This window comes from Coregonus clupeaformis, chromosome 21 (genome assembly GCF_020615455.1).
Source record: "Coregonus clupeaformis isolate EN_2021a chromosome 21, ASM2061545v1, whole genome shotgun sequence".
NCBI lineage: Eukaryota > Metazoa > Chordata > Actinopteri > Salmoniformes > Salmonidae > Coregonus > Coregonus clupeaformis.
In genome coordinates, this window is record NC_059212.1 from 19,809,782 (window position 1) to 19,837,714 (window position 27,933).

General features: G+C 43.0%; 1 protein-coding gene across 1 annotated transcript in view; it reads right to left on the bottom strand.

Annotated features, from left to right (window-relative positions):
- Positions 1–3,204: 3,204 nt before the first annotated feature.
- Positions 3,205–27,933, bottom strand: part of nsun4 (NOP2/Sun RNA methyltransferase 4) — a 31,286-nt gene continuing 6,557 nt past the window's right edge. Inside the window, exons 2-6 of the mRNA XM_041841721.2 lie at positions 23,862–24,247; positions 21,952–22,106; positions 21,655–21,815; positions 4,335–4,459; positions 3,205–4,129 (exon numbers count right to left, since the gene is read on the bottom strand). Of these exons, the coding sequence (XP_041697655.1) occupies positions 3,853–4,129; positions 4,335–4,459; positions 21,655–21,815; positions 21,952–22,106; positions 23,862–24,247 (1,104 nt within the window). The 3' untranslated portion in view covers positions 3,205–3,852. The remainder of the gene's footprint in view (positions 4,130–4,334; positions 4,460–21,654; positions 21,816–21,951; positions 22,107–23,861; positions 24,248–27,933) is intronic.

The following is a 27,933-nucleotide window of genomic DNA, read 5'->3' on the forward strand; positions in this document are numbered from 1 at the left end:
ACCATTCAATCAGTGGTTTTTCTCTCCCGCCTCCATGGTTCTCTTAAAGGTTTTAACCATGCAGAGAATGAAAAGTGCGACCGTAAGAAACCCTGGCCCATTGAGGTGACAGGCTCAGCCAGAATATGATCCTAATCCTGTTTCCAGCAAGCTTTGAGCCCGTTGGCATCGCAATTTAGCCACATATTCTCAGAGCTGTCAATCCAGGAAATCCCTCTAATAGCGCATTGCCCAGATACACATCAAAGTGCTCCTGGAAACCACCGGGAGCTTAGTGACACACACACTAAGAGGGGGACACACACAACTCTGATGTTCAACAGGCTTTCAAACATTGAAGCATTAAAAGTTTGAAGACTACCAATCCTTGAACTATTTGAATCTTTCAAGCAAGGCCATGCTCAGAATAAATGTATTGTCTTTCCACATGTTTGTTGAAGAGAAAGTTCCTGATAAAGAAAAGAGAGGAAAAGAGACAATAACTAGAGACAGAGGACAAAGAGAAAGGAAAGAGTGATGGCCAGAAGAGGACAACAGGTGGTTGAACTCTGCAGCCTGGGACACGCTTCTTTAGTTCCACTTGATCTCCCATTCTATTCTTGCCCTTTTTTTAAACACTCTCCATGCAATCTCGTCCCAGGCTAATCCTCTTAGAGGAAGAAAAACCCCTATTTTCTAGAGGCCTGGCCAAGGCCAATGGACGCAGTGCATTGCCTGTCCTTGAGATACTGTCAGTCAGGAACACATGCACATAAAGTATTACACACTATATAATCAAATTGATATTGCTATGATTTTCCATTGAATCCTTGCATAGCATCCAGTAATATAAGAATTTGTATAGTCAGTTAATAACTTGAAGCTTTTTCAACAACATAAAAGGGTAACGTAGTGTTGGGAAGATGCCTTATCTTGCCTCAAGAAAGTAAGTGTTGGGAAACCACAACTCATCTCAAGTTTTGGCAATTTATTCAACATTTACCGTAGAGCCTGAGAGAGATCTGTCAAGTCAGCTGATACCTAATAAAGCTTTTTGAAAGCCATTGAAAAAGTGGAATGGCAAAGTAGTGCGAAGGGGAGGCCATGTGTAGTGTTTGAGCCCTGTGGCGTGTTGGTTTCCTGCTGGGCCCACTCTTCATGGTGCATCTGGAACAAAAGACCCCCACTGGTGAGATCCTCTCACTCACAGCGGACAGGGCCAGACGTCTGATCCTCGCCTGTGGGCCTAAACACCCAGCAGAAGCTTCTATATGTACACATAGATATGTGATCCTGCGTCCAAGGCCAATCATAACCTTTTAGGGGGGTGCCCTGATTTCCATTCTGAGGGTTGTTTAAACTAAGGGCGTAAACATAGCTGAATAACCAGTCATCAACCTGGTAGGCCTATATCTCAAAGGTTTCTGCTCCACTCTAAACCGTAATCGTTCACCCCCAACTGTTATTAAATTATGTGCTGATATCACATCATATACTGTTTTCTGGGGACACACAAAACTCCCACATTCACTTATCTTGATTTTACTCTAAATCTTCCCCTCGGTCTCTCTCACTCACTCCTTCTCTCTCATAAACAGACAAGAAACACTCACAACCTCATGATATAGTCCAGTGTTTCCCAACCCTGGTCCTCCAGCACCCCCAACCGTACACATTTTCGTTATAGCCCTGAACAAACACACCTCATTCACCTCACTGAGGGCTTGATGATTAGTTGACAAGTTGAATCAGGTGTGCTTGTCCAGGGCTACAATGAACATTTGTACTGTTGGGGGTACTGGAGGAGCGGGGTTGGGAACTACTGATGTAGTCTACCTCTCTGGCACATAGGCCTAGAGCAAAGGAACACCATTGGCTAATTAAATAATGAACGGCCCAGTAGAAAGAGAAGGGGGAGAAGGGAGGAGTCACTCATCCCTAATAGTCTCCCATCCCGAGTGTTAAAACATGTAAATTTATGTAAAAACCCATAGGAAACACATATTTACAATACGTTTAGGTAATCACAAGATGCGGGCGCGTCGTACTGGGCCCGCCGACGGAAGCAGTCAATACAGAAATAGTTTTTATGTGTCATTAATTCCCTTCGCATTCGCCGATACATCCTCTGTTACCGCGGTAATACAGTAATCACTCACAATCGGCCAGTGAAATTATCTGCACTCATCTGTGGAATAAAAAGGCGAAGGGGAAAAGGAGGTGAGAGATCCCATTTTGGCGTCGCTCTTGCGTCCTTAATGTTCATCTGGGAGCCGCCGAGCAAACAGCCTCTCCTCTCCCTCGGTGGCGACGCTCGCGAGCCGCTTAATGGCAGCGGGAAGTCGTTGACACTCGGCGGCGCTCGCTCGTTAGCCATGCGCACACCTCTTTCATGCTACATTGCCCGGCCGATGCAACAGAGAAGGTCATCGGCGGTGTGATGGGAGGAGAGGTACTATACCTTTGCACTCATGTTAGATATAAGAAAGACATTGCAGGCTGCATTTAAGTGACATCAAATAGGAAATTGAGAGAATTCAACCATTGTAACGACAGGCCTAGAGATTCTCAGAGCCAATGATTATTTGAGTGTTCATTATGAAAATGTTTAGAATCTGAATTAAATGTTCATATGAGAACACGATGAAATTGTAAAAGGTCACTATGGGACCACATCAAACAGACTTGAATTGGTTTATTGTTCTACCTCAATGGCTGGGATCGGTTTATTTGTTCAACCTCAGTGATTGGGCATAATGATCTAGAACAGGGCTGCCCAACCCTCTTCCTGTAGAGCAGGGCTGCCCAACCCTCTTCCTGTAGAGCAGGGCTGCCCAACCCTCTTCCTGTAGAGCAGGGCTGCCCAACCCTCTTCCTGTAGAGCGGGGCTGCCCAACCCTCTTCCTGTAGAGCGGGGCTGCCCAACCCTCTTCCTGTAGAGCGGGGCTGCCCAACCCTCTTCCTGGAGATCTACCGTCCTGTGGGTTTTCAGTCCAATCTAATTTAACACACCTGATTTTACTTATTAGCTGCTCAACAAGACCTTAACTAGCTGAATCAGATATGCTAAATTAGGGTTGGACTGAAAACCTACAGGACAGTAGATCTCCAGGAAGAGGGTTGGGCAGCCCTGCTCTACAGGAAGAGGGTTGGGCAGCCCTGCTCTACAGGAAGAGGGTTGGGCAGCCCTGCTCTCCAGGAAGAGGGTTGGGCAGCCCTGCTGTAGAGATACCGTCCTGTAGGTGTTCGGTCAAACCCTCACCTAGCACACCTGACTGTAACAATCAGCTGGTTGATAAACTGAATCTGGTTAGTTAAAACTGGGGTTGGAGAGAAAACCTACAGGACAGTAGCTCTCCAGGAACAGGGTTGGAGCGTTGTGCTTCTGCATCGCTTGCTCTTTGGGGTTTAAGGCTGGGTATCTGTATAGCACAACTGCTGATGAAAAAAGGGCTTTATAAAATCAATTTGATTGATCTAGAACCAAATAAGCGTTCTGTTTTTTTTTTTACCCATTCTATAACAGTTGGACAGGGCAATATTTTGAGTGACGGTTAAGTTTATCCTCATGGGTCCAGTAACTTCGAGCCCTCTGTTTTCGATACATAGAGAGCTCTGACTTGTATAATTGTCTAATACTGACAACAAGAGGCCAAAAGTAGCACTGCATAGAAATGTGTATGTCCACTGAAAATTGAATGTTGAAACAGTTATATATTTTATAGTCTATTAATCAATGTCTTTATTTGCGGTGCTTCACATGAATACATAAATACGAAAAGTCTATGAGACGTTATGCCCGATTAAATCAGGTTGCCCCTGAAGGGATAAATAAAGTTGTATTGAAGGGAATTAAATCCATGTCCATCAGTTCTAGTTTAACCTCCGCAGCTTGCACATGTAGATGGGTCCAAAGTTAGCGGTGAGGTGGGGAAGGACCAGCTGTCCCAGGTGGGGGTCAGGGGCGAAGTGGAAGGTGTCCTTAAAGAGGCGTGTGAGGGGTCGAAGGTCGGCTACCTGCAGGCTGATGCCGTGTTCCTCCCGGGCCAGGTGCATGGCCCGCTCCACCACATACTCGTTCTGCAGCTGGGACAGGGAGCAGGTGGAGTAGAGCACCTCTCCCCCCGGACGAACCGCCTCGATACCAGCACTGGTGGAAGAGGAACAGGGAGAGATATTAAGTGAAATTATTATCAGATATCATATGATCAAAATAGGACCGCTGAGATACAAAACTACCATACATTGATGCAATGAATAGATACATAGATACGATCAAAGATCAACAATAATGTATCCGTTTTATGTGATTTTATTGCTTTTAACAATAACATGATAAGTTGCTGAACACTTACAGGAGGAGTTCTGTCTGCAGCTGGGGCAGCCTCTGTCTCTCCTTTGTCCTGGCCCTCTTGAAAATGTTGTTTTCATCCTCCATGACAGAGTGTCTGTCTGTGGTGCATGGAACATCAACAAGGACCTGCAGAGAACAAGGACATCAACTGTCTAACTGAAACCTCTAAACCTTATAGAATTGGGATAAGCTAACAGCAGTACGGCAATTCCACGATAACAGACACTCAGATTTTTCACATTAACATTTATGCCAAACAAAAATCATTGACTTCAAAGTTTAACAAACCATACAAGTCTATGCACAATGACTACTTTTAACAATTTACACTGAACATTTTACAAAAAAACATTTACTGGAAGAACTGTGCAGATGCAGTTTGGTAACAGAATTTCTGTAAAATCTTCCTCCATTTTTTATGTGAACACATTTTCCCCAAACTCTTAAATATCGGCTCTGAATTAAGATTCAACGATGTCTGCAGAAAGAATGGGGTGTCAGCTATGACATGACACCTTGACTTGAACTACAGTAAGTGAAGTAGATCAACACCCGGTAACAGAATTGCGGTAACGGAATTTCATCATCTGTACTACACAGAAGTGCATAATTATGGATATTAATGTAATTCACTTCATGGTGATGTATCCTAAATAGGTACACAAAAAAGGTAGCAATATGCAATATCCTCCTTCGCATATTTGGGTATTATTCAACACACTGGCTATTATTTTAATGAGATCCGCCCCAAAACAAGACCAAATTTGTTGGTCCGGACCAAATCTGAACCAATCATAGACGTCTATGTTTCACAAGTTTGGACATCAAAGTAGAGCACAGTAGAGTACAGTACAGTACATTTTAGTGTACTCAACTCTAGTGTGCTCTACTGTGTACTTTACTGAACTGTACAGTACAGAAGTGTACTGCATACTTTCACATACATTCAAAGTAAGTATTCAGATATCTTGATTTCAGAATCCACTCATTTGAAGGGGTGTCCACATACTTTTGTACAGTATATATAGTGTACACTCCAATGCTTTTGGTATTTGAAAATAGTATTTGAAATAAGTATTTAAAAATCATCTTAAATACAATTTGGTCAACTATTGGGTTTTTACAAATAAATATTCAAATACTAAAATAAAAGTACTTGTTTTGGGCTGTGTATTGAAAATACTAAAATACACTGAAAACACCAGATACTCTATTGCACATATATTTGAACCCAGGTCTGCTGTACTGTACTCTACTTTTACTTTACTGTACTTTGCTCTCCAAACTTGTGAAACATAGACATCTATGATTGGTTCAGATTTGAGGGTCACGTGACCAGCTGGACAAGACGGCGGCTTAGTTTTTCGATCTCTCCAACTTCACATTTTTCTTCTGTTACTATTTTAATACCCAACTAATTTGACAACCGGTGGAACAACAGATAGCCGCCAGTACACACTGAACTCAAACAGGCTGTAAGGGATACAGTTGGAAATTTTGGGACAGAGGTATGAATAATTAATTGAATAAGACACGTTTTTGACAATTTCCAATTATTATTACTCAGTTCTATAGTTTGGGTGGCACCAGTGATTTAAGTAAGAAGGTAATGTCATCTAAAACAATAATCTGTTTTCCATTACGTGGAATTGTGTCCAGAATAAGTAGATCCAAGTAAATGTTTTAGTACCGAATATTGAGCTGATAAGCCAGCACCAACTTTTTAATGGTCCTAGCAGATTTGTTAAACAACAGGTTTCATATTTTGACTAGTTTATGTCTCAGGGACAGTCTGTACAGAACCGTATGTCAATGCAACAGGTCAAAATGACAATGATCACAAGAGAGGGGCTCTGGGATTGTTTAATTAGAAGGTGCCTATTCAGCTTGACGGGACACTATCATCTGATGTGTCTGAAGTATAATTCTGTATACGCATGGGTTTATCAAGACTTCCTGCCCAAGATGCAGTAAACTCGATTAAGATTAATACTTTTTTAGGACTGATTAAAATGTTTATTTTGTTTCTTTCAGGACTTATGGAATGTCCGCTACCAAGTTTTTAAAATATGTTTGCCAATGGTTCTGTGTCTCTCCCTTTGAGGGGCTTCCTGAGGCAGGTGCCTTAGGAGAGCAGTTATTGAGACTGTGTACTGTGCAGTGTAAAGGTGCCCGGATCCAGCTGTTGAGCTCCCAAATTAAGTCAGGCCTGGCCATTTTGTTTGTTTTTACCCTAAGATTTTTACCACACACACACACACACACACACACACACGACAGCACCTACACACAACCCACCTTGATAAGAAATGTACTGAAAAACCCAATGTAAACCTGATACACAAAATGTTTGAAATATCTTTAAATAATGTCTGAGGTACAGGGAAACAAACAATCACTTAATGGGGTTGAATGACCTCTGACCTTTGTTCTGACTTCCTGGTGAGGCCTGATCACCCTCACTAGAAAGACTAGAGACATTGGGTGAGATTTAAATGGGCTATGTAAACACTAGATAATTAGGAAGAAGTTTATAATTTATCAACAGTCCTTTGTGTGATTCGGAACAAGAGAAGGAGAGAGCGAGAGAGCGCTGCCCCTGAATGAGGGACACCTGTCTCTAGTCTATTTTACCATTACCTTATGGGATACAATTAAGTTAAGATGGAGTCATCAAGGGTTGTAATTCTAATTGTATTTGCTATTTTGATTTAACAGGCAGTGTTGTTGTTTCTTTTGGACGCATGTATCACGATGTGAGTCATGTGTCCAAAAGGGGAATTACTAGTCCCCTGGGGCCCTTTGGTAAATATGCAAATTGATTTTGTTCACGTCTGCCTTTAAAAAGGAAGAAATATATGTTAGTAATAGTTGACAGTTACTCCAAATGGATTGACGTTTTCCCCACATCAAGTGATATATAAAGAAGTGTATCGAATGATATATGAAGAAGTGTATCGAGTGATATATGAAGAAGTGCTGTTGTTTTGTTTTGTTTGTTTTTAGTCTTGCTTCAATAACAAATCTCACCAGATTGGGTCTGCTGGATGGTTGGGATTTCTCCCTAAGGATTAGCCATCAACTCCCTGACCCTGTAACTCTGCAGTGAGATCGCCAAGATGATAGGGGAGTATAAGCCGATTTGGGGGGGAAAATTGATTGAACTGTGTGTTGTTATTCTCTTTCACATTTGTCTTAGACATTTGTATTGGTAGCAGTAATAATTTGTCATACAGTGAATAATTTGTCATTTGTCAGAAAGTAAATAATTTGTCTGGATTTCCTGAATCAGAAATGCCCTAAACTAAACTGTTGTTCTGGTCTGTCCTCTCTCGAGGTTATGGCAAAGGTGACCACAGATGGTATCTAGATGCATGGAAGGGATAATTAAGCCGAGAACAGTGTGAACCTCACCCCCTCTAACCGGCTGAAGTAAAGGCAAAAATAGCGTTCACTATGGTCCTGTCCTTCACCACTTCTACCGTGAGACATGAGTCCGAGTCAGCAACCTGTACACAGCATCCAATCGAAGCTATCAACTGCCTTTTTTCTCAGGAGTGCGACATGAGTCCACGTGGAGTGAGCATGGAGAGAGATCCCATCCAAATTTATCTCATGCTGCTGGTGTACTGGTAGGACATAATGGACTGTGAAGAACAGTGGTGGCTCAGGTGCCATTGGGAGGACGAACTGAAACGTCAGAAGAATGAGTGCCGGGAGGTGGTCAACCGTGCCCGTAATTAATTTAGGCTTACCCAAAATTGTTTATTTGGGGTATCAGGTTGATTGTGGAGGTCTGCACACTGCAAAATGTATAGTAATTTAGACTAAGAATGCATTGAGATACCGATATGTCATTAACATGCCACTAGCAAACAAAAGCTCCAGCTGAAATGTCATTGCCAGAATCATAAATGAAATTGTGTAATGAAGCATGTGTAACTGTATGAAGCGAAGGTCTTAAGGTTAAAACATTCTACTGCAACGGTTTTACAAGTACAACCCAGAATGATTGTAAACCCAGAATGAAGGGTTTGAAAGTGTCTGTGGTTTTAAGTGTTGATTTTGTTTACTTACTACTTTGATTGTAGATTTTAGCTTTATTATGATGATTATGAATTAAATTAGACTCACTCCCGCTAATAGAAGTATAACCTTTATTATGATTTATTATAATGCTTACATTAAAATGTAATGATTCTTATCACACAAGTGATAAGAGGATGGAATGTGATGGAACATTTTATGTTTGTGCTTTTCTACTAACCAATGTCTGTGTCAATGCAAGTGACTGATTGAACGAATCCTCACTATCAGTATCTGCCAACCTCACTATCAGTATCTGCAATTTGGTAGTACGGCCAGACCCTTGTTTTGAGAACAAAAGATATCTCAGTTTCAAGGTCTCAGCTTAGAGAGAAGAAGCCTCGTGAGGTATTGGTCGGTCACAGGAATGAAGCAAACGTTAATGATGAATTAATTATGAGTGATGAATAAGCTAAATCATGCAAATATAACTTGTCTGTATATAAGAGAACTAACGGAACTGCCCCGGGGGAGCTCCTGATCGACATGTGTACTTAGTGCATTGAGTTTGTTGGAACCTCACCAGCGCGCTGATAATAAAGAATGATACATTTAAGATTGACTTTGAGTGTCCCTGTGTAGAATTTCTACAACAAACCAACTCTGAGAAACTGTACATACAATGGCCCAGCATCCAAACAAAAAGACCCAGTGAACGCCTGAACTCTCCGGTGAAGGAGAAAAACAAATGCTCCATAGCCGATCTACAAGCTATGGATGACACGTGCATGGAGAAACAACGACACTTCGAGCCATAACTTGGACGGCTGGAAGAGATGGGAAAGGCCTCCGACAAGAAATGTTATGCCATTAAAGCTGAGCTGGCTGTTTTGTCGACTAACTTGGCAGCTATCAAGATGGACGTAGTCAGACTTGATACTAAAGTTTAAGTTGACACCAGAGTTGTTGCTAACCACGACACAAGGTTACAAGAAATGGAGGCTAAGCTAGCAGGCTATGACAGGGGAAGACTCTGCAATGTTCGTATCGTCAACCTGGAAGAAGGGAAAGAGGGCACTAAAAATTCAGTATCTCACGCAGTCAATCCCTCACTGGTGTCCATTGGCAGTTTGAAATCATGCGCGCCCACTGTATCTACGGCTCCCGCAACAACAACAGACCCCACACTCTGATTTTCAACCTCCTCTGCGTTTCACGGATAGGCAAGAGACAGGCCGCAATAGTTAAATTCTTCCCCGATTTCAGCAACTACACTGTCAGACTTCGCAAGGGGTTGGCACAGGCTCTGGGCAGTGCACGCAACAAAGGTATACAAGCCTTTCTCCTCTACCCGGCCTCCCTCAGGGTTATCCACAGATCATCGAGGCACCAGTTCCCTACAGCCTGCTCCATATCTGGGGTCGACAGCCAGGGGGTGGATGGGATTCCGCGACAACTCCGCTGTTTTGACTATTTTAGGGCTGGGGTGGGAGGGAAGGACCTGAGGGGAGTTGTAGTTTTGGTGGTTACACAAATACCTGCATGATACATTTTCATGGTACACTTTCGATGTTGGTGTCTTTGTTACTGCATTAACGATCCTTTTTAAAACAAATGTTTGTCATTTTTTCAGTATTTTTGTTAGCTTTTTTTTTAGGGGGTAGATCAGCTTTAATACTGCAGATAGATTGTAACTTCCAATGCAATTGTCTGCATCACTTCCAATCCCCAAAGGTTTTTTTCCCGCATATATTTTATATTATATACACACATACATACAAATACACACATATATATATACACACACAGTGAGGGAAAAAAGTATTTGATCCCCTGCTGATTTTGTACGTTTTCCCACTGACAAAGAAATGATCAGTCTATAATTTTAATGGTAGGTTTATTTGAACAGTGAGAGACAGAATAACAACAACAAAATCCAGAAAAACGCATGTCAAAAATGTTATAAATTGATTTGCATTTCAATGAGGGAAATAAGTATTTGACCCCCTCTCAATCAGAAAGATTTCTGGCTCCCAGGTGTCTTTAATAAAAGTAACGAGCTGAGATTAGGAGCACACTCTTAAAGGGAGTGCTCCTAATCTCAGTTTGTTACCTGTATAAAAGACACCTGTCCACAGAAGCAATCAATCAAATCAGATTCCAAACTCTCCACCATGGCCAAGACCAAAGAGCTCTCCAAGGATGTCAGGGACAAGATTGTAGACCTACACAAGGCTGGAATGGGCTACAAGACCATCGCCAAGCAGCTTGGTGAGAAGGTGACAACAGTTGGTATTCGCAAATGGAAGAAACACAAAATAACTGTCAATCTCCCTTGGCCTGGGGCTCCATGCAATATCTCAACTCGTGGAGTTGCAATGATCATGAGAACGGTGAGGAATCAGCCCAGGACTACACGGGAGGATCTTGTCAATGATCTCAAAGCAGCTGGGACCATAGTCACCAAGAAAACAATTGGTAACACACTACACTACGCCGTGAAGGACTGAAATCCTTCAGCGCCCGCAAGGTCCCCCTGCTCAAGAAAGCACATATACAGGCCCGTCTGAAGTTTGCCAATGAACATCTGAAAGATTCAGAGAAGAACTGGGTGAAAGTGTTGTGGTCAGATGAGACCAAAATTGAGCTCTTTGCATCAACTCAACTCACCGTGTTTGGAGGAGGAGGAATGCTGCCTATGACCCCAAGAACACCATCCCCACCGTCAAACATGGAGGTGGAAACATTATGCTTTGGGGGTGTTTTTCTGCTAAGGGGACAGGACAACTTTACCGCATCAAAGGGACGATGGATGGGGCCATGTACCGTCAAATCTTGGGTGAGAACCTCCTTCCCTCAGCCAGGGCATTGAAAATGGGTCGTGGATGGCTATCCCAGCATGACAATGACCCAAAACACACGGCCAAGGCAACAAAGGAGTGGCTCAAGAAGAAGCACATTAAGGTCCTGGAGTGGCCTAGCCAGTCTCCAGACCTTAATCCCATAGAAAATCTGTGGAGGGAGCTGAAGGTTCGAGTTGCCAAACGTCAGACTCGAAACCTTAATGACTTGGAGAAGATCTGCAAAGAGTAGTGGAACAAAATCCCTCCTGAGATGTGTGCAAACCTGGTGGCCAACTACAAGAAACGTCTGACCTCTGTGATTGCCAACAAGGGTTTTGCCACCAAGTACTAAGTCATGTTTTGCAGAGGGGTCAAATACTTATTTCCCTCATTAAAATGCAAATCAATTTATCACATTTTTGACATGCGTTTTTCTGGATTTTTGTTTTGTTATTCTGTCTCTCACTGTTCAAATAAACCTACCATTAAAATTATAGACTGATCATGTCTTTGTAAGTGGGCAAACGTACAACATCAGCAGGGGATCAAATACTTTTTTCCCCTCACTGTAATATATATATATCCTTTTAAAAAATGTATTTTCCTTTATTAGTTTCCAACCCCACCACCCCTCCCCTAATTGGAGTAAACTAGTGAACAACAACGCTTAGGCCTCTACTTACAGCTTATACATACTGTGGCAGATCAGGGTGTTGGGTCAAGACGTTTACACAGATCAGACACGGACAGAGTATGATTAGCTCGGTTTCAAGGTATTTAGTAATAAAATAAATCAAAAGAAAAGGATAGGTCTCCCCCATGAGACCCTGTCCAGGATACAGTCTCCAACTACACAGAAGTTATCTTACTTCCCCCAGTCCTCTCTCATGTGCTGCCCTTCTGGCCGCTCTATGGGCCTTGCACAGCTGGTGAGCAATCCGCCCTTAATTACCCACCAGCTCCCAATCAGCCCCAATTAGTCCTATCCAGGGAGCCCGTCGAGACCTGGCACGTCCAGCAGATGGAGCCACCTCCTTGTGCTGTATACTCCATCTGTTACCAGGCCTCGACGAGTCTCCCCCTGGTGGCTGACCTGCTGTACGCCACAATACTATATACATTTTATGGACACAGTCAATTTTACAATAATTCTATTTTGTTTGTTTTTACTCCTGAACTTCCTCTACCCGCAACCTCTCCGATCATTTTCATTATGTCCATCCGGTGTGCCTCTACATGCCATATCCCCCAAACTGTGCTCTTTTTCACAAAAGCTCTCAACCTATAACCTACTTACTTATTATGGACACAGTATGTTTTACATTAGTTATTTTGTTGTTATTAGTTGTTATTAGTCCCAACCTTCAGCTCCATTCAACACCTCCCATCTATTTCTTAACACCATCCATTTTGGATTTCTACTTGCCATATATTTCTCAACTGTACTGTGATGTTTCACAAAAGTTCTGAACCCTTCTATTCATTGTTTCTACAGATTGTAAATTGAAAATAAACATTTTTGCAAAAAGTATTATTATATTATATTATTGATCGATTGACTATGACTTTTCAGATCACCCATTAGTGCTATCTGCAGGGTTAGCTCCAGGTATATATTGCAATCCTTCAGCCATTCCTGGACCTGTGACCAAAAACAAGCTACAAATGGACAGTTCCAAAACAAAATGATCTAATGATTCTGTCTCTTCGCAGCAAAATCTGCAGAGCTGGGAAGATTGTATCCCCCATATAAATAACATTCTATTGGTTGCAAGAATTTTATATAATAATTTTAATTGAAAAATCTTAAGTTTTTTTTATCCGGCGTCGTTTTACGTATCAGTTCATAAACCATTTGCCATGGAATCGGTACGTCAAAAATCTCTTCCCAACTATTTTGAATTCTATATGGGACAGCTGTCAATCCTTTGGTCCTTAAATGAAACTGGTATACTTTTTTATTTATCACAATTTTCTTTAACCAATTATGGTCTTTAATGCAGGGCCGACAGACAAGTTCCTTACTTTTTCCCCCTTCCACTTTCCTCTTCCATTTTTGCGGTAATGCTGCAATTATGTGGTTGTAATTTTGGGTAGAGCAGACATTTCCATATGTTTTTGTTCGCTGCATGTGCGACATAACTCCACCAGTTCTACCTATGATATCATTTACAAAGATGATCTATATATATATATATATTTTTTTTTAATAATGTTTTTTTAATCAATTAGTATATTTGAGTTTAACCACAATATTTGTTGCATCATTTGTTCTGTAGTTTCTGGAGGATTACATTGAAATTGCAACCAACTTTCTATGGCTTATTTTAGAAATAGTGATATTTGGGAGATTATTTCCATTTCAAATAACAAAGTGAGAGGTTGTAATCTGAAAAAAGGGGAAAAGGCCATTCTTGAACATGTGAGACAATCATACTAATTTACTAGAGAACCAGCTCGGATTTAAGTATAACTTAATGACGGACCCTAATCTCATACATTTTTATTCAGGTGGCATAAATCTGCCACAAACGGACGAGCGTATTAGGAGAAAATAAAGTTGTCATGTGATAGCCTCTTCCTCAGCAGCTAAGAAATCTAAAGGAGTGGCTATAGTGGCACGGCGCAATCTTAAAATCACGGTTATTGATCAAATAAAACTCTACGCCGTGAAGGACTGAAATCCTGCAGCGCCCGCAAGGTTCCCCTGCTCAAGAAAGCACATATACATGCCCGTCTGAAGTTTGCCAATGAACATCTGAATGATTCAGAGGAGAACTGGGTGAAAGTGTTGTGGTCAGATGAGACCAAAATCAAGCTCTTTGGCATCAACTCAACTCGTCGTGTTTGGAGGAGGAGGAATGCTGCCTATGACCCCAAGAACACCATCCCCACCGTCAAACATGGAGGTGGAAACATTATGCTTTGGGGGTGTTTTTCTGCTAAGGGGACAGGACAACTTCACCGCATCAAAGGGACGATGGACGGGGCCACGTACCGTCAAATCTTGGGTGAGAACCTCCTTCCCTCAGCCAGGGCATTGAAAATGGGTCGTGGATGGGTATTCCAGCATGACAATGACCCAAAACACACAGCCAAGGCAACAAAGGAGTGGCTCAAGAAGAAGCACATTAAGGTCCTGGAGTGGCCTAGCCAGTCTCCAGACCTTAATCCCATAGAAAATCTGTGGAGGGACCTGAAGGTTCGAGTTGCCAAACGTCAGGCTCAAAACCTTAATGACTTGGAGAAGATCTGCAAAGAGGAGTGGGACAAAATCCCTCCTGAGATGTGTGCAAACCTGGTGGCCAACTACAAGAAACGTCTGACCTCTGTGATTGCCAACAAGGGTTTTGCCACCAAGTGCTAAGTCATGTTTTGCAGAGGGGTCAAATACTTATTTCCCTCATTAAAATGCAAATCAATTTATAACATTTTTGACATGCGTTTTTCTGTTGTTATTCTGTCTCTCACTGTTCAAATAAACCTACCATTCAAATTATAGACTGAACATGTCTTTGTCAGTGGGCAAACGTACAAAATCAGCAGGGGATCAAATTATTTTTTCCCCTCACTGTATCTAATAGGTGTATATGCCGATACAAGAGCAATTTTCCTAACTGTTTCGAAAGGGAATTCTATGACTTGTTGAACAACAACTTTTTAGGATTTGACAGATCACCGTTTCATAAAAGGAGGCGATTTTAAATCATGATTTAGACAGGACTAGTGTAAATGAAAGTGGTGAGCAGAGAGAGGCTGGCAACCCATGCTCTGCGTGCTTGGGCTAATGACACAGGTGTTATTGATGTTTGGCACACTGTTAATCCTTAAGTTAGAGATTTCTTGTCTTTCTTCTAGACATAAGTCTTTCTCTAGGATTTATTTCATTTTTGCAATGATTTTTTTTTCCTTCAAATATATCAAATTCTTCTCTGTTACCCATTGCTCTCTCTGATCACGGGGCTGTCGTGTGCTCAGTATCTATGGGTGATTCTCCTTCTCGCGCTGCCAGATGGCACTTTAACAATACATTAGTAAGAAATTAGGGTTTTAGTTTGCAGTTTGAAGAGAAACGTTTGGGCACCTTACTGTTGGACATGATGCAGTTTTCCATTAATGAAGGCTCTTTCTCTAGGAACATTAATATTACAGTTCTCTCTCTTCTATTGAAAAAAGGACCCAACTGCGGCAATTTTAGACCTTGGTCGTTGCTCAACTCCGATGTTAAGATCTATGCTAAGGTGCTCTCTCGGCGCATCCAAGCCCATACAGTGCCTTGCAAAAGTATTCATCCCCCTTGGCGTTTTTTTCATATTTTGTTGCATTACAACCTGTAATTTAAATGGATTTTTATTTGAATTTCATGTAATAGACATACACAAAATAGTCGAAATTGGTGAAGTGAAATGAAAAAAATAACTTGTTTCAAAAACGTCAGAAAAATAAATAACAGAAAAGTGGTGCGTGCATGTATTCACCCTCTTTGCTATGAAGCCCCTAAATAAGATCTGGTGCAACCAATTACCTTCAGAAGTCACATAATTAGGTAAATAAAGTCCACTTGTGTGCAATCTAAGTGTCACATGATCTGTCACATGATCTCAGTATATATACACACACACCTGTTCTGAAAGGCCCCAGAGTCTGCAACACCACCAAGCAAGGGGCACCACCAAGCAAGGGGCACCACCAAGCAAGGGGCACCATGAAGACCAAGGAGCTCTCCAAACAGGTTAGGGACAAAGTTGTGGAGAAGTACAGATCAGGGTTGGGTTATAAAAAAATATCAGAAACTTTGAACATCCCACGGAGCACCATTAAATCCATTATTAAAAAATGGAAAGAATATGGCACCACAACAAACCTGCCAAGAGAGGGCCGCCCACCAAAACTCACGGACCAGGCAAGGAGGGCATTAAATCAGAGAGGCAACAAAGAGATCAAAGATAACCCTGACGGAGCTGCAAAGCTCCACAGCGGAGATTGGAGGATCTGTCCATAGGACCATTTTAAGCCGTACACTCCACAGAGCTGGGCTTTACAGAAGAGTGGCCAGAAAAAAGCCATTGCTTAAAGAAAAAATAAGCAAACACGTTTGGTGTTCACCAAAAGTCATGTGGGAGACTCCGCAAACATATGGAAGAAGGTACTCTAGTCAGATGAGACTAAAATTGAGCTTTTTGGCCATCAAGGAAAACGCTATGTCTAGTGCAAACCCAACACTTCTCATCACCCCGAGAACACCATCCCCACAGTGAAGCATGGTGGTGGCAGCATCATGCTGTGGGGATGTTTTCCGTCGGCAGGGACTGGGAAACTGGGCAGAATTGAAGGAATGATGGATGCCGCTAAATACAGGGAAATTCTTGAGGGAAACCTGTTTTAGTCTTCCAGAGATTTTAGACTGGGATGGAGGTTCACCTTCCAGCAGGACAATGACCCTAAGCATACTGCTAAAGCAACACTTGAGTGGTTTAAGGGAAACATTTAAATGTCTTGGAATGGCCTGGTCAAAGCCTAGACCTCAATCCAATTGAGAATCTGTGGTATGACTTACAGATTGCTGTACACCAGCGGAACCAATCCAACTTGAAGGAGCTGGAACAGTCTTGCCTTGAACAATGGGCAAACATGCCAGTGGCTAAATGTGCCAAGCTTATAGAGACATACCCCAAGACTTGCAGCTGTAATTGCTGCAATAGTTTGCACGCTCAGGTTCTGTTTTTGTGTCTCATTTCTTGTTTGTTCCACAATAAAAAATATTCTGCATCTTCAAAGTGGTAGGCATGTTGTGTAAATCAAATGAGACAAACCCCCCAAAAATCATTTTTAATTTCAGGTTGTAAGGCAACAAAATAGGAAATATACATTTTAAATCTCCTGCTGCAGTACTTTCACTGGATGCATTGAATGGCCATATCTATGGTATTTTCTTGAGGCTATGGGCGTTGGTAATGGGTTCATTTTAATGAAAGGTGCTCTATGTCAATCCAACAGCAATGGTTTTGACAGGTAAGAATTGCTCTCCTCTATTTCCTGTTTCTAGAGGAAGTTGCCAGGGATGCCCACTGTTGCCACTGCTTTTCTCCCGCTCTCTTGAACCTTCAGCCCAGACTGTACGTCAGTCTACCCTTGTCTCGCCGATAACAATCCACATCATATCTCTCTATATGCCGATGACGTATTGCTGTTTGTTGAGGATGCATCTAAGTCTATTCCTCATCTGTTATCGATATTTGATCATTTTGGTAGCTTATCGGGTTTTAAGATCAAATGGCTGAAATCTGCGCTATTGCCACTCAATGATGCTGCAAAGTCCGCCAGCTTTCCTGCTTTTATGCCAGTAGTTCAGCATTTCAAATATCTTGGTATTGAAATCTCCCCCTCCTTAAATGTTATTGCTAAGAGTAACTACACTACAACTTCGAACTCGAATTGCTATTATTAAAATGAATGTGCTTCCCTGTGTAAAATCTTTCAGCTCAATGTTACCGCTTGCTCCCCCTGTGGGATACTGGAGTAAACTACATTCAGCTATCTCCAAGTTCATTTGGAAGGGCAAACACCCGCATGTGAAGTTCTCAACAATACAAAGGGGTACACTAGATGGAAGTTTCTCTCTTTCAAATGTTTAACTATATTACTGGTCTTTTAGTTTATGCCCTCTAGTCACCTGGTTTGATTCCTCCTCTACTGTGTCATGGCGTGCTTTGGAGGGAAGTTTGGTGCACCCTTGGAGACTCCAAGATCTCCTATTTTTGAATATTTATATAAAACAATGCAAGCTACGCTTTGGTCCCACTATAACAAAGCAGGTTACCTGGCGCACCGCAGAAAAATGATGTAATATCTCATGTAAATGGAATGTGGGTTCCCCTATTTTCACCCAACTCAGGTCTTTTACTTGGTCGTCAACAAATACATTTTCCTCAATGGAAGAGTAGGAGAATTCATGTACTAGGTGATATCTACAGGGATGATTGCCTTCGTTCATTCCAAGATCTTAAAGATAGATTTAAAACTACCTGCCTCATCATCTTTCCTTTATTTACACCTTAGGCCTGCCCTTAGGGCTCATGGTGTTCCTTGGCAGTCAGCTTTGACGCAACATCCTATGCATAAGACGGAGTTTAACGAGCAAAACAAAAAGGGTCTAGTTTCCAAATGTATCATTTACTGTCAACTTCGTATAAACCTCTTCCTCTCGATACTCTATGGAAAAGAGACCTTCCAGATTTGGATCAATATTTTAAATTGGGACCGCGTGTGATCTAATATTCAACAATCGTCTCAGAATCCTGATCAACAGCTCCATTATAATTTTGTACACAGGACTTATCCAACTCCTCGTAAGCTGTTTCAAGTGAACATTTTTGAATGATGCTTCCTGTACATAGTGCCATCATAATGAACCTGGCTTGGGAATGCCCTCTGGTATCTATACAGAACAAAAATATAAACGCAACACGTAAAGTGATGGTCCCATGTTTCATGAGTTGAAATAAAAGATCCCAGACATTTTCCATTACGTACGAAAACCTTATTTCTCAAATTTTGTGCACATATTTGTTTATATCCCTGTTATTGAGCATTTCTCATTTGCCAAGATAATTCATCCACCTGACAGGTGTGGCATATCAATAAGTTTATTAAACAGCATGATCATTACACAGGTGCACTTTGTGCTGGGGACAATAAAAGGTCACTAAAATGTGCAGATGTCTCAAGTTTTGAGGGAGCGTGCAATTGGCAAGCGGACAGCAGGAATGTCCACCAGAGCTGTTGGCAGAGAATTGAATGTGCATTTCTCTACCATAAGCCGCCTCCAACTTCGTTTTAGAGAATTTGGCAATATGTCCACCCGGCCTCACAATTGCAGACCACGTGCAACCACGCCAGCCCAGGACCTCCACATCCGAATTCTAAACCTGCAGTGACGTCTGAGACCAGCCATCCGGACAGCTGATGAAACTGAGGAGTATTTGTGTCTGTAATGAAGCCCTTTTGTGGGGAAAAACTATTTCTGATTGGCTGGGCCTGGCTCCCCAGTGGGTGGACCTGGCTCCCAAGTGGGTGGGCCTACAGTGCATTCAGAAAGTATTCAGACCCCTTCAGATTTTCAACATTTTGTTAGGTTACAGCCTTATTCTAAAATTAAATAAAAATTGTTCCTCAATTTACACACAATACCCCATAATGACAAAGCGAAAACAGGTTTAGAAATGTTTGCAAATTTATTAAAAATAAAAACAAATACCTTATTTACATAAGTATTCAGACCCTTTGCTATGAGACTAGAAATTGAGCTCAGGTGCATCCTGTTTCCATTGATCATCCTTGATATTTCTACAACTTGATTGGAGTCCACCTGTGGTAAATTCATTTGATTGGACATGATTTGGAAAGGCACACACCTGTCTAGATAAGGTCCCACAGTTGACAGTGCAGCATGTCAGAGCAAAAAGCAAGCCATGAGGTCGAAGGAATTGTCTGCAGAGCTCCGAGACAGGATTGTGTCAAGGCACAGATCTGGGGAAGGGTACCAAAAAATGTCTGCAGCATTGAAGGTCCCCAAGAACACAGTGGCCTCCATCATTCTTAAATGGAAGAAGTTTGGAACCGACACTCTTCCGAGAGCTGGCCGTCCGGCCAAACTGAGCAATCAGGGGAGAAGGGCCTTGGTCAGGGAAGTGACCAAAAACTTGATGGTCACTCCACTCTGTGGAGATGGGAGAACCTTCCAGAAGGACAACAATCTCTGCAACACTCCACCAATCAGGCCTTTATGGTAGAGTGGCCAGATGGAAGCCACTCCTCAGTAAAAGGCACATGACAGCCCACTTGGAGTTTGCCAAAAGGTTGTTGATTGTGGCCTGTGGACTGTTGTCCCACACCTCTTCAATGGCTGTGTGAAGTTGCTGGATATTGGCCGGAACTGGAACACGCTGTCGTACACGTCGATCCAGAGCATCCCAAACATGCTCAATGGGTGACATGTCTGGTGTGTATGCAGGCCATGGAAGAACTGGGACATTTTCAGCTTCCAGGAATTGTGTACAGATCCTTGCGACATTGGGCCATGCATCATCATGCTGAAACATGAGGTGATGGCAGCAGACGAACGGCACGACAATGGGCCTCAGGATCTCGTCCACGGTATCTCTGTGCATTCAAATTGCCGAAGATAAAATGCAATTGTATTTTCTTTGTCAGTAGTTTATGCCTGCCCATAACATAATCCCATTCTGTTCACAACGTTGACATCAGCAAATCGCTCGCCCACACAATGCCATACAACCGGTCTGCCATCTGCCCGGTCCAGTTGAAACCGGTATTCATCCATGAAGAGCACACTTCTCCACCGTGCCAGTGGCCATCGAAGGAGAGCATTTGCCCACTGAAGTTGGTTACGACGCCGAACTGCAGTCAGGTTAAGACCCTGGTGAGGACGACATGCACGCAGATGAGCTTCCCTGAGACGGTATGACAGTTTCTGCAGAAATTCTTCGGTTGTGCAAACCCACAGTTTCGTGAGCTGTCCGGGTGGATGGTCTCAGACGATCCCGCAGGTGAAGAAGCCGGATGTGGAGGTCCTGGGCTGGCGTGGTGACACGTGGTCTGCGGTTTTGAGGCCGGTTGGACGTACTGCAAAATTCTCTAAAACGACGGAGGTGGATTATGGTAGAGAAATTAACCAAATGATCTGGCAACAGCTCTGGTGGACATTCCTGCAGTCAGCATGCCAATTGCATCTCCCTCAAAACTTGACACCTCTGTGGCATTGTGTTGTGTGACAAATCTGCACATTTTAGAGTGGCCTTTTATTGTCCCCAGCACAACGTGCACCTGTGTAATGATCACACTGTTTAATCAGCTCCTTGATATGCCACACCTGTCAGGTGGATGGATTATCTTGGCAAAGGAGAAATGCTCACTAACAGGGATGTAAACAAATTTGTGTAAAAACATTTAGAGAAATAAGCTTTTTGAGCATACATTACATTTCTGGGATTTTTCATTTCAGTTCATTAAACATGGGACCAACACTTTACATGTTGCGTTTATATTTTTGTTCAGTGTAAATATAAGTGTTGATATTAGTTGGCAGGGGTCTTTTCTCCAACATTGTGTTTTAATGTATTTCTAATACCTTTTAAGACATTTTCTGGTAGATGTTTTCAAAGACCCCTTTTCCATCTACTTGCCCAGAAATCAAAGCCTTACCTTATTACTAATATTTAGGATAAAAAATAGTTTAAAATGTATATATGCCTTAATTTCACAAAAATATACTAATAGCTTTCATTTGACACCAGATTTGACATATTCCTAATGATCCTCACGTTGACGCTCATGGGCTGGGTCCTTTTACATGGAAAGGCCCAGTAATGTCTTACATTGCAGAATTTTTTATAAAACCAACAAATGTTGTCAAATAATCTCAGTACTTACTCTGTCAAAGGTGTCCCTTTCGATTTCTCCCCATTTCCTGCCGTCAAAGGAAGTAATGCGCATTCTTTCTTCTGTCAATAGCTCTTTGGGAACATAGCTGTTGAGGACCCGCTGGAGACGGTAGGTACGAGACACTGAGATGTCATTGACACACAGAAATCCTGAAAAACATGCCATAACAAATAAACACCAGATCAATGCAAACTGAAATAGGACTGGAAAAAAAAGCTTTACCAGTCTGTGAATTAGACAGAACTACAACAATGTGTTTGCATCATATCTGCTAGACCGTCTTACGGATGGCCTGTGTCTGGAGCAGGGCCAGGGTCTTGCCCCCTGGGGCGGCACAGACGTCCAGCACAGTGTGTCCTTCCTGGACATCCAGGGCTAGGGCAGGCAAAACGGACGCCGCATCCATGAGGTAGTACCCAAGCATACCATACAAGTCGGGTCTAGGACGAGAATGGGAATTTAAAATCATACAACTTGGCATCAAATAATATCACAATATACAGTGAGGGAAAAAAGTGTTTGATCCCCTGCTGATTTTGTATGTTTGCCCACTGACAAAGAAATGATCAGTCTATAATTTTAATGGTAGGTTTATTTGAACAGTGAGAGACAATAACAAAATAATCCAGAAAAACGCATGTCAAAAATGTTATAAATTAATTTGCATTTTAAATGAGGGAAATAAGTATTTGACCCCCTCTCAATCAGAAAGATTTCTGGCTCCCAGGTGTCTTTTATACAGGTAACGAGCTGAGATTAGGAGCACACTCTTAAAGGGAGTGCTCCTAATCTCAGTTTGTTACCTGTATAAAAGACCCCTGTCCACAGAAGCAATCAATCAATCAGATTCCAAACTCTCCACCATGGCCAAGACCAAAGAGCTCTCCAAGGATGTCAGGGACAAGATTGTAGACCTACACAAGGCTGGAATGGGCTACAAGACCATCGCCAAGCAGCTTGGTGAGAAGGTGACAACAGTTGGTGCGATTATTCGCAAATGGAAGAAACACAAAATAACTGTTAATCTGGGGCTCCATGCAAGATCTCACCTCGTGGAGTTGCAATGATCATGAGAACGGTGAGGAATCAGCCCAGAACTACACAGGAGGATCTTGTCAATGATCTCAAGGCAGCTGGGACCATAGTCACCAAGAAAACAATTGGTAACACACTACGCCGTGAAGGACTGAAATCCTGCAGCGCCCGCAAGGTCCCCCTGCTCAAGAAAGCACATATACAGGCCCGTCTGAAGTTTGCCAATGAACATCTGAATGATTCAGAGAAGAACTGGGTGAATGTGTTGTGGTCAGATGAGACCAAAATCGAGCTCTTTGGCATCAACTCAACTCGTCGTGTTTGGAGGAGGAGGAATGCGGCCTATGACCCCAAGAACACCATCCCCACCGTCAAACATGGAGGTGGAAACATTATGCTTTGGGGGTGTTTTTCTGCTAAGGGGACAGGACAACTTCACTGCATCAAAGGGACGATGGACGGGGGCATGTACCGTCAAATCTTGGGTGAGAACCTCCTTCCCTCAGCCAGGGCATTGAAAATGGGTCGTGGATGGGTATTCCAGCATGACAATGACCCAAAACACACAGCCAAGGCAACAAAGGAGTGGCTCAAGAAGAAGCACATTAAGGTCCTGGAGTGGCCTAGCCAGTCTCCAGACCTTAATCCCATAGAAAATCTGTGGAGGGAGCTGAAGGTTCGAGTTGCCAAACGTCAGCCTCAAAACCTTAATGATTTGGAGAAGATCTGCAAAGAGGAGTGGGACAAAATCCCTCCTGAGATGTGTGCAAACCTGGTGGCCAACTACAAGAAACCTCTGACCTCTGTGATTGCCAACAAGGGTTTTGCCACCAAGTACTAAGTAATGTTTTGCAGAGGGGTCAAATACTTATTTCCCTCATTAAAATGCAAATAAATGTATAACATTTTTGACATGCGTTTTTCTGGATTTTTTGTTGTTATTCTGTCTCTCACTGTTCAAATAAACAATCCATTAAAATTATAGACTGATCATGTCTGTCAGTGGGCAAATGTACAAAATCAGCAGGGGATCAAATACTTTTTTCCCCTCACTGTAGGAGACAAGTAGCTTCAGTAAATTGTGATGATGAAACAGACTGAAGCCCAGATTTCAGCATTTTCCTCTCTCGTGTCTGTAAAAGAAGCGTTGCAAATCTCACCTAGAAGGCTTGAATCTGGAGATGTCTCCCCCGGGGAAAACAAAGCACTTGATATTGGTGCTGAGGTGAGGAGGAGCCACATCTTGACTGACACCAACAGACTCGATGGTTGAAGAGTTATCGTGGGGAGGAAATCCAGGCGCCTGCAGTCTCTCCAGAGCTCCTCCACCAACTGGTTGGCTGACAAAGTCTCTACATCCCTGGGACTGCAGGTCTGCGATGACCCCTTCTGGGGTGGCGAAGTTGTTTACCAGGGCCCCGTACTTCTGCTCACAAAGCATGCTGACGCGGACAGAGGGCCACTGCTCTCTCAGCTGTAGGCTGTAGGTGGCATCAAAGTTCTGTAAGGCCAGGTTTGTGGCAGGGTACTTGGGCTGAGAGCCAGCCTGTTGAAAGAGGATTTGGAAGAATTTAGAAAAATGTCGCTCGTTTTGTGCCCTGGTCTACCAACCGGTGCACAGGGTTGGGTAAAGCTGAATTTAGGCCAGGGGTATTCAACCCTTACCCTACGAGGTCCAGAGCCTGCTGGTTTTCTGTTCTACCTGATACTTAATTGCACCCACCTGCAAGCTTCAATTACGTTTTGCTAAGAAGGATTGGTGGGGAGTAAATCCAGACCTGTTTATATTTCTTAAACTGCATCCTTATTTTATTTGTTAATGGTGGTTGGCAACCAAAAAGGTCAAATGCATCCTTCCTTCATCCATTCCTTGAAGTAATCATTGATTAGACAGGTGATCACTAGGGCTCCTCCACCACATGGCTTTCACCTGTCCACTCATTCCTAATTAGTGACAAGCCTACGAGGGAGGAAGCAAGGAGGGCCCAGCACTTCAGCACATTATTAGCTGGAAGCGTCACAGAGAAACGCAGATAAAAACCAAAGCTGCTATAACGACATTGGAAACCATCTCTGATAAAAACATACTTTGGTAAGGTCACCATCGTTCCTTCTAATGTTAGTCTTTTCTCTCTGTTTTATGAAAGGAAATCGCTAATTAACTTTTCCCATCTGACACATCTTTCAGTGCCATAAGCTCACTGCATGCTTGGGCGACGGCGCGTTGTAGTAGTAGGCAAAAAGAAACCTGGATCAAAATAAGATAGAGACCATGCTTATCGGTATGTGCTTCTTTGCAAGGTGTTTGCTGTAAGATGGATAGACGAGGGGAGACAGGAGAAAGACAGTGCCGCTACAAGGCCGTCTGAGGAGTGGAGGGCAAGGAGATCATTTTCCTTGGCTAGACCACAGCCAACGACAGGGAATCCACACGAGCGGTGGTACACCATGCCGATCGGTCACGTATTCAAGGTGATCTCTTCGATACCAGAGAAAATGGGATGGGTCTTCTCCTGTAAGTTGTAGGTTGCCATCTAGCAGATAGCTAGCCATCTCTCTATCTGGATATTTCTAGCTAGCTACCCGTCCTGCTATCTACAGATTGGTTTTATCACATTATTTGGTGTACAAAGATTTTTGGTGTCCATTACTGGGCGTCACATGAAAGCTCCATACAAACAGACGCCATAGATTTTTCAACTAACCTGGTCTTACATTTTTTACATTTTAGTCATTTAGCAGACGCTCTTATCCAGAGCGACTTACAGTTAGCGCATACATTATTTTATCGAACCCACAACCCTGGCGTTGCAAACGCCATGCTCTACCAACTGAGCTACATCCCCTGCCGGCCATTCCCTCCCCTACCATGGACGACGCTGGGCCAATTGTGCGCCGCCCCATGGGTCTTGGTGATACTTTTCATCGAAAACTAGGAAAGTATCTTATAAATATCAGTTTTCAGTTGCAGGTGATTCTACAAAACCCAGCGAAAACTCGGAAACATTAAAACCATGTTTTGTAGTGCGGGAGGTTCCTCCCCATCTTAGCTGCCGCACATCTAGCATTTTTGCAGGAACTAGTAGTTTCTTAGCCCAACCGGCCGGCTATTATTCCTTTTACATCGTTTGTCATCTGCGTACAACTGGACTGTATGCAGCCAGCTATACACGTGTTCCCCGGCGACCGGCTCGTACATAAAACATCCTCCATTCAGGCTGCAAGTGTCAGTTTTCTACTTAACGAGCTTTAATGGTGAGCCGCCTGTAAATGTAAAAATAAAATATGCACACTATCTTTAATAAAACAACTTTCCACCACGCTAATGGCTAATGCTTCTTCCTGATGTTCAGCCAATCAGGTTGCCGCAGTTTGTTGTTTACCCCTGGCTGAACAGTGTGCAACATCCAGAAGTAGCATTAACCACTAATTTAACCACAATTCTTTAAGATTCTTTAATTATTTTTTATTTTTTGGGGCTCGCCATTAAAGCTAGTTAACGAGGAAATCAATGCCATTGCTGCCTGAATGGAGGATGTTTTATGTAGGAGCCATCGCCGGGGGGACATGAGTGTATAGCCGGCTGCATACAGTCCATTTAGACAGATGATGTAAAAGGAATAATAGCGCCATCTGCTGGCCGGTTGGGCTAGTCGTTTCTATGCGACACGGCCATGTGTAGAAGTAGATGACAGCGTCACACAGTGAGACCAAAACAAAGATCTATACACATGCAAGAGGCCTATTTCACTCGATACAAAACATGGATGTAATCTTTCTGAATTTGTGTTTTTTGTAGAACCACTTGCAACTGATGAAGATGAGGTGGAACTGGAAAATGGACAGGGATTTGTCTGTTCTAAATGCACCACCATCAAGCATCTTAGGGAAGAGATCCTCCGGCTGTTAGCTCGGCTGCGAGAAAAGGAAAACCTGCTTTCTAAGTACACCGACCTTGCTGTAACTCAGGCAAACCAAATCTCCGTTTTAAATGCCTCCTATAGCAAAGCTGTCAATGAGTCAGGCGGTGTTGATCTGTCCCAATCCAACAGACAAGATGTTAAACTCAACTCTGCGGCCCAAGGGAGACTGGACACTCGCAAGGCGTAGGAGATCAGGAAGGCAGTCTGGGCACCCATCTATCCGAGAAGATCCGATCCAGCTATCGAACAGCTTTGCCCTGCTTGAGACGGACCTACCAGCCCCGGGAGTCAGCACGGATCATGGGTGTATACCAATAGCCAACGGCCGCCCAGTGGCACCCACCCCCACGGCCACCACAGTTCAGCAGGTCGTTTCCCCATCGGATTCCATCATGACCACCATCATTGTGGGCAGCTCGATGGTGAGGGATTTTGGCCTGCCTACAGTCTGTGTACCAACGAAGGTCCACTGTCACCCAGGATCCCGTGTCCAACTCTCTCCTGCCCACGGTTCTGGCCAACTACTCCAATATTGACACCATCGTCACTCACGTAGGTTGTAACGACCTTCGTTTTCGGCAATCTGAGAGAGGACTACAAACATTTATTAAAGACCCTCGCTAGCACAGGGAAGATAATAATTATCGCTGGCCACCTCCCATGCTACCAGAGGGGTTCGGAACGTTTCAGCGGACTCTTTGCCCTAAACGAGTACCTGAAGAAACTTTGCAACGACAGGAATGTCTCTTTTTGTGACAACTTTGATTTGCTGTGGGAGCGACCAGCACTTTTTAAAAGAGACGGGATTCACCATAGCCGCAGGCGTTCCAGGATTATTTCCAGCAACATTGTAAACAGTTTTAGAGACTAACAGACAGGGTCTGGTAGTGCTCCAGTTCTCCCTGTCAGAATAAGCAACAGAGGACTTGGAAACCATATCAACGCCTATAGAAATGGCACTATGGTTATTGTGAGTAACCTAATTTATGTTCCTTTAACTCCGCCTTCTAGCGAGTTTATAGAAACTGTCATCTCCTACCATTCTGACTGATTGGAGACTGTCAGAAAACGTGGTTGTAACGCTAATAATTTGGTTGTTATTCCATTGGTTACCTCTAAGCAGATGCCCCAGGGGCAGAGTGGCCCACACTCATTGAATATGACACTTTTAAATGTTAGCGCAATCACTAGTAAAACCTCTCTCGTGAATAACCTCATTACTGAGCGCAAAGTTGATTGCATGTTTCTCACTGAAACGTGGCTGTCTTCAGACTGTAGTGCCGCCCTTATTGAAGCCTCCCCCTGGACT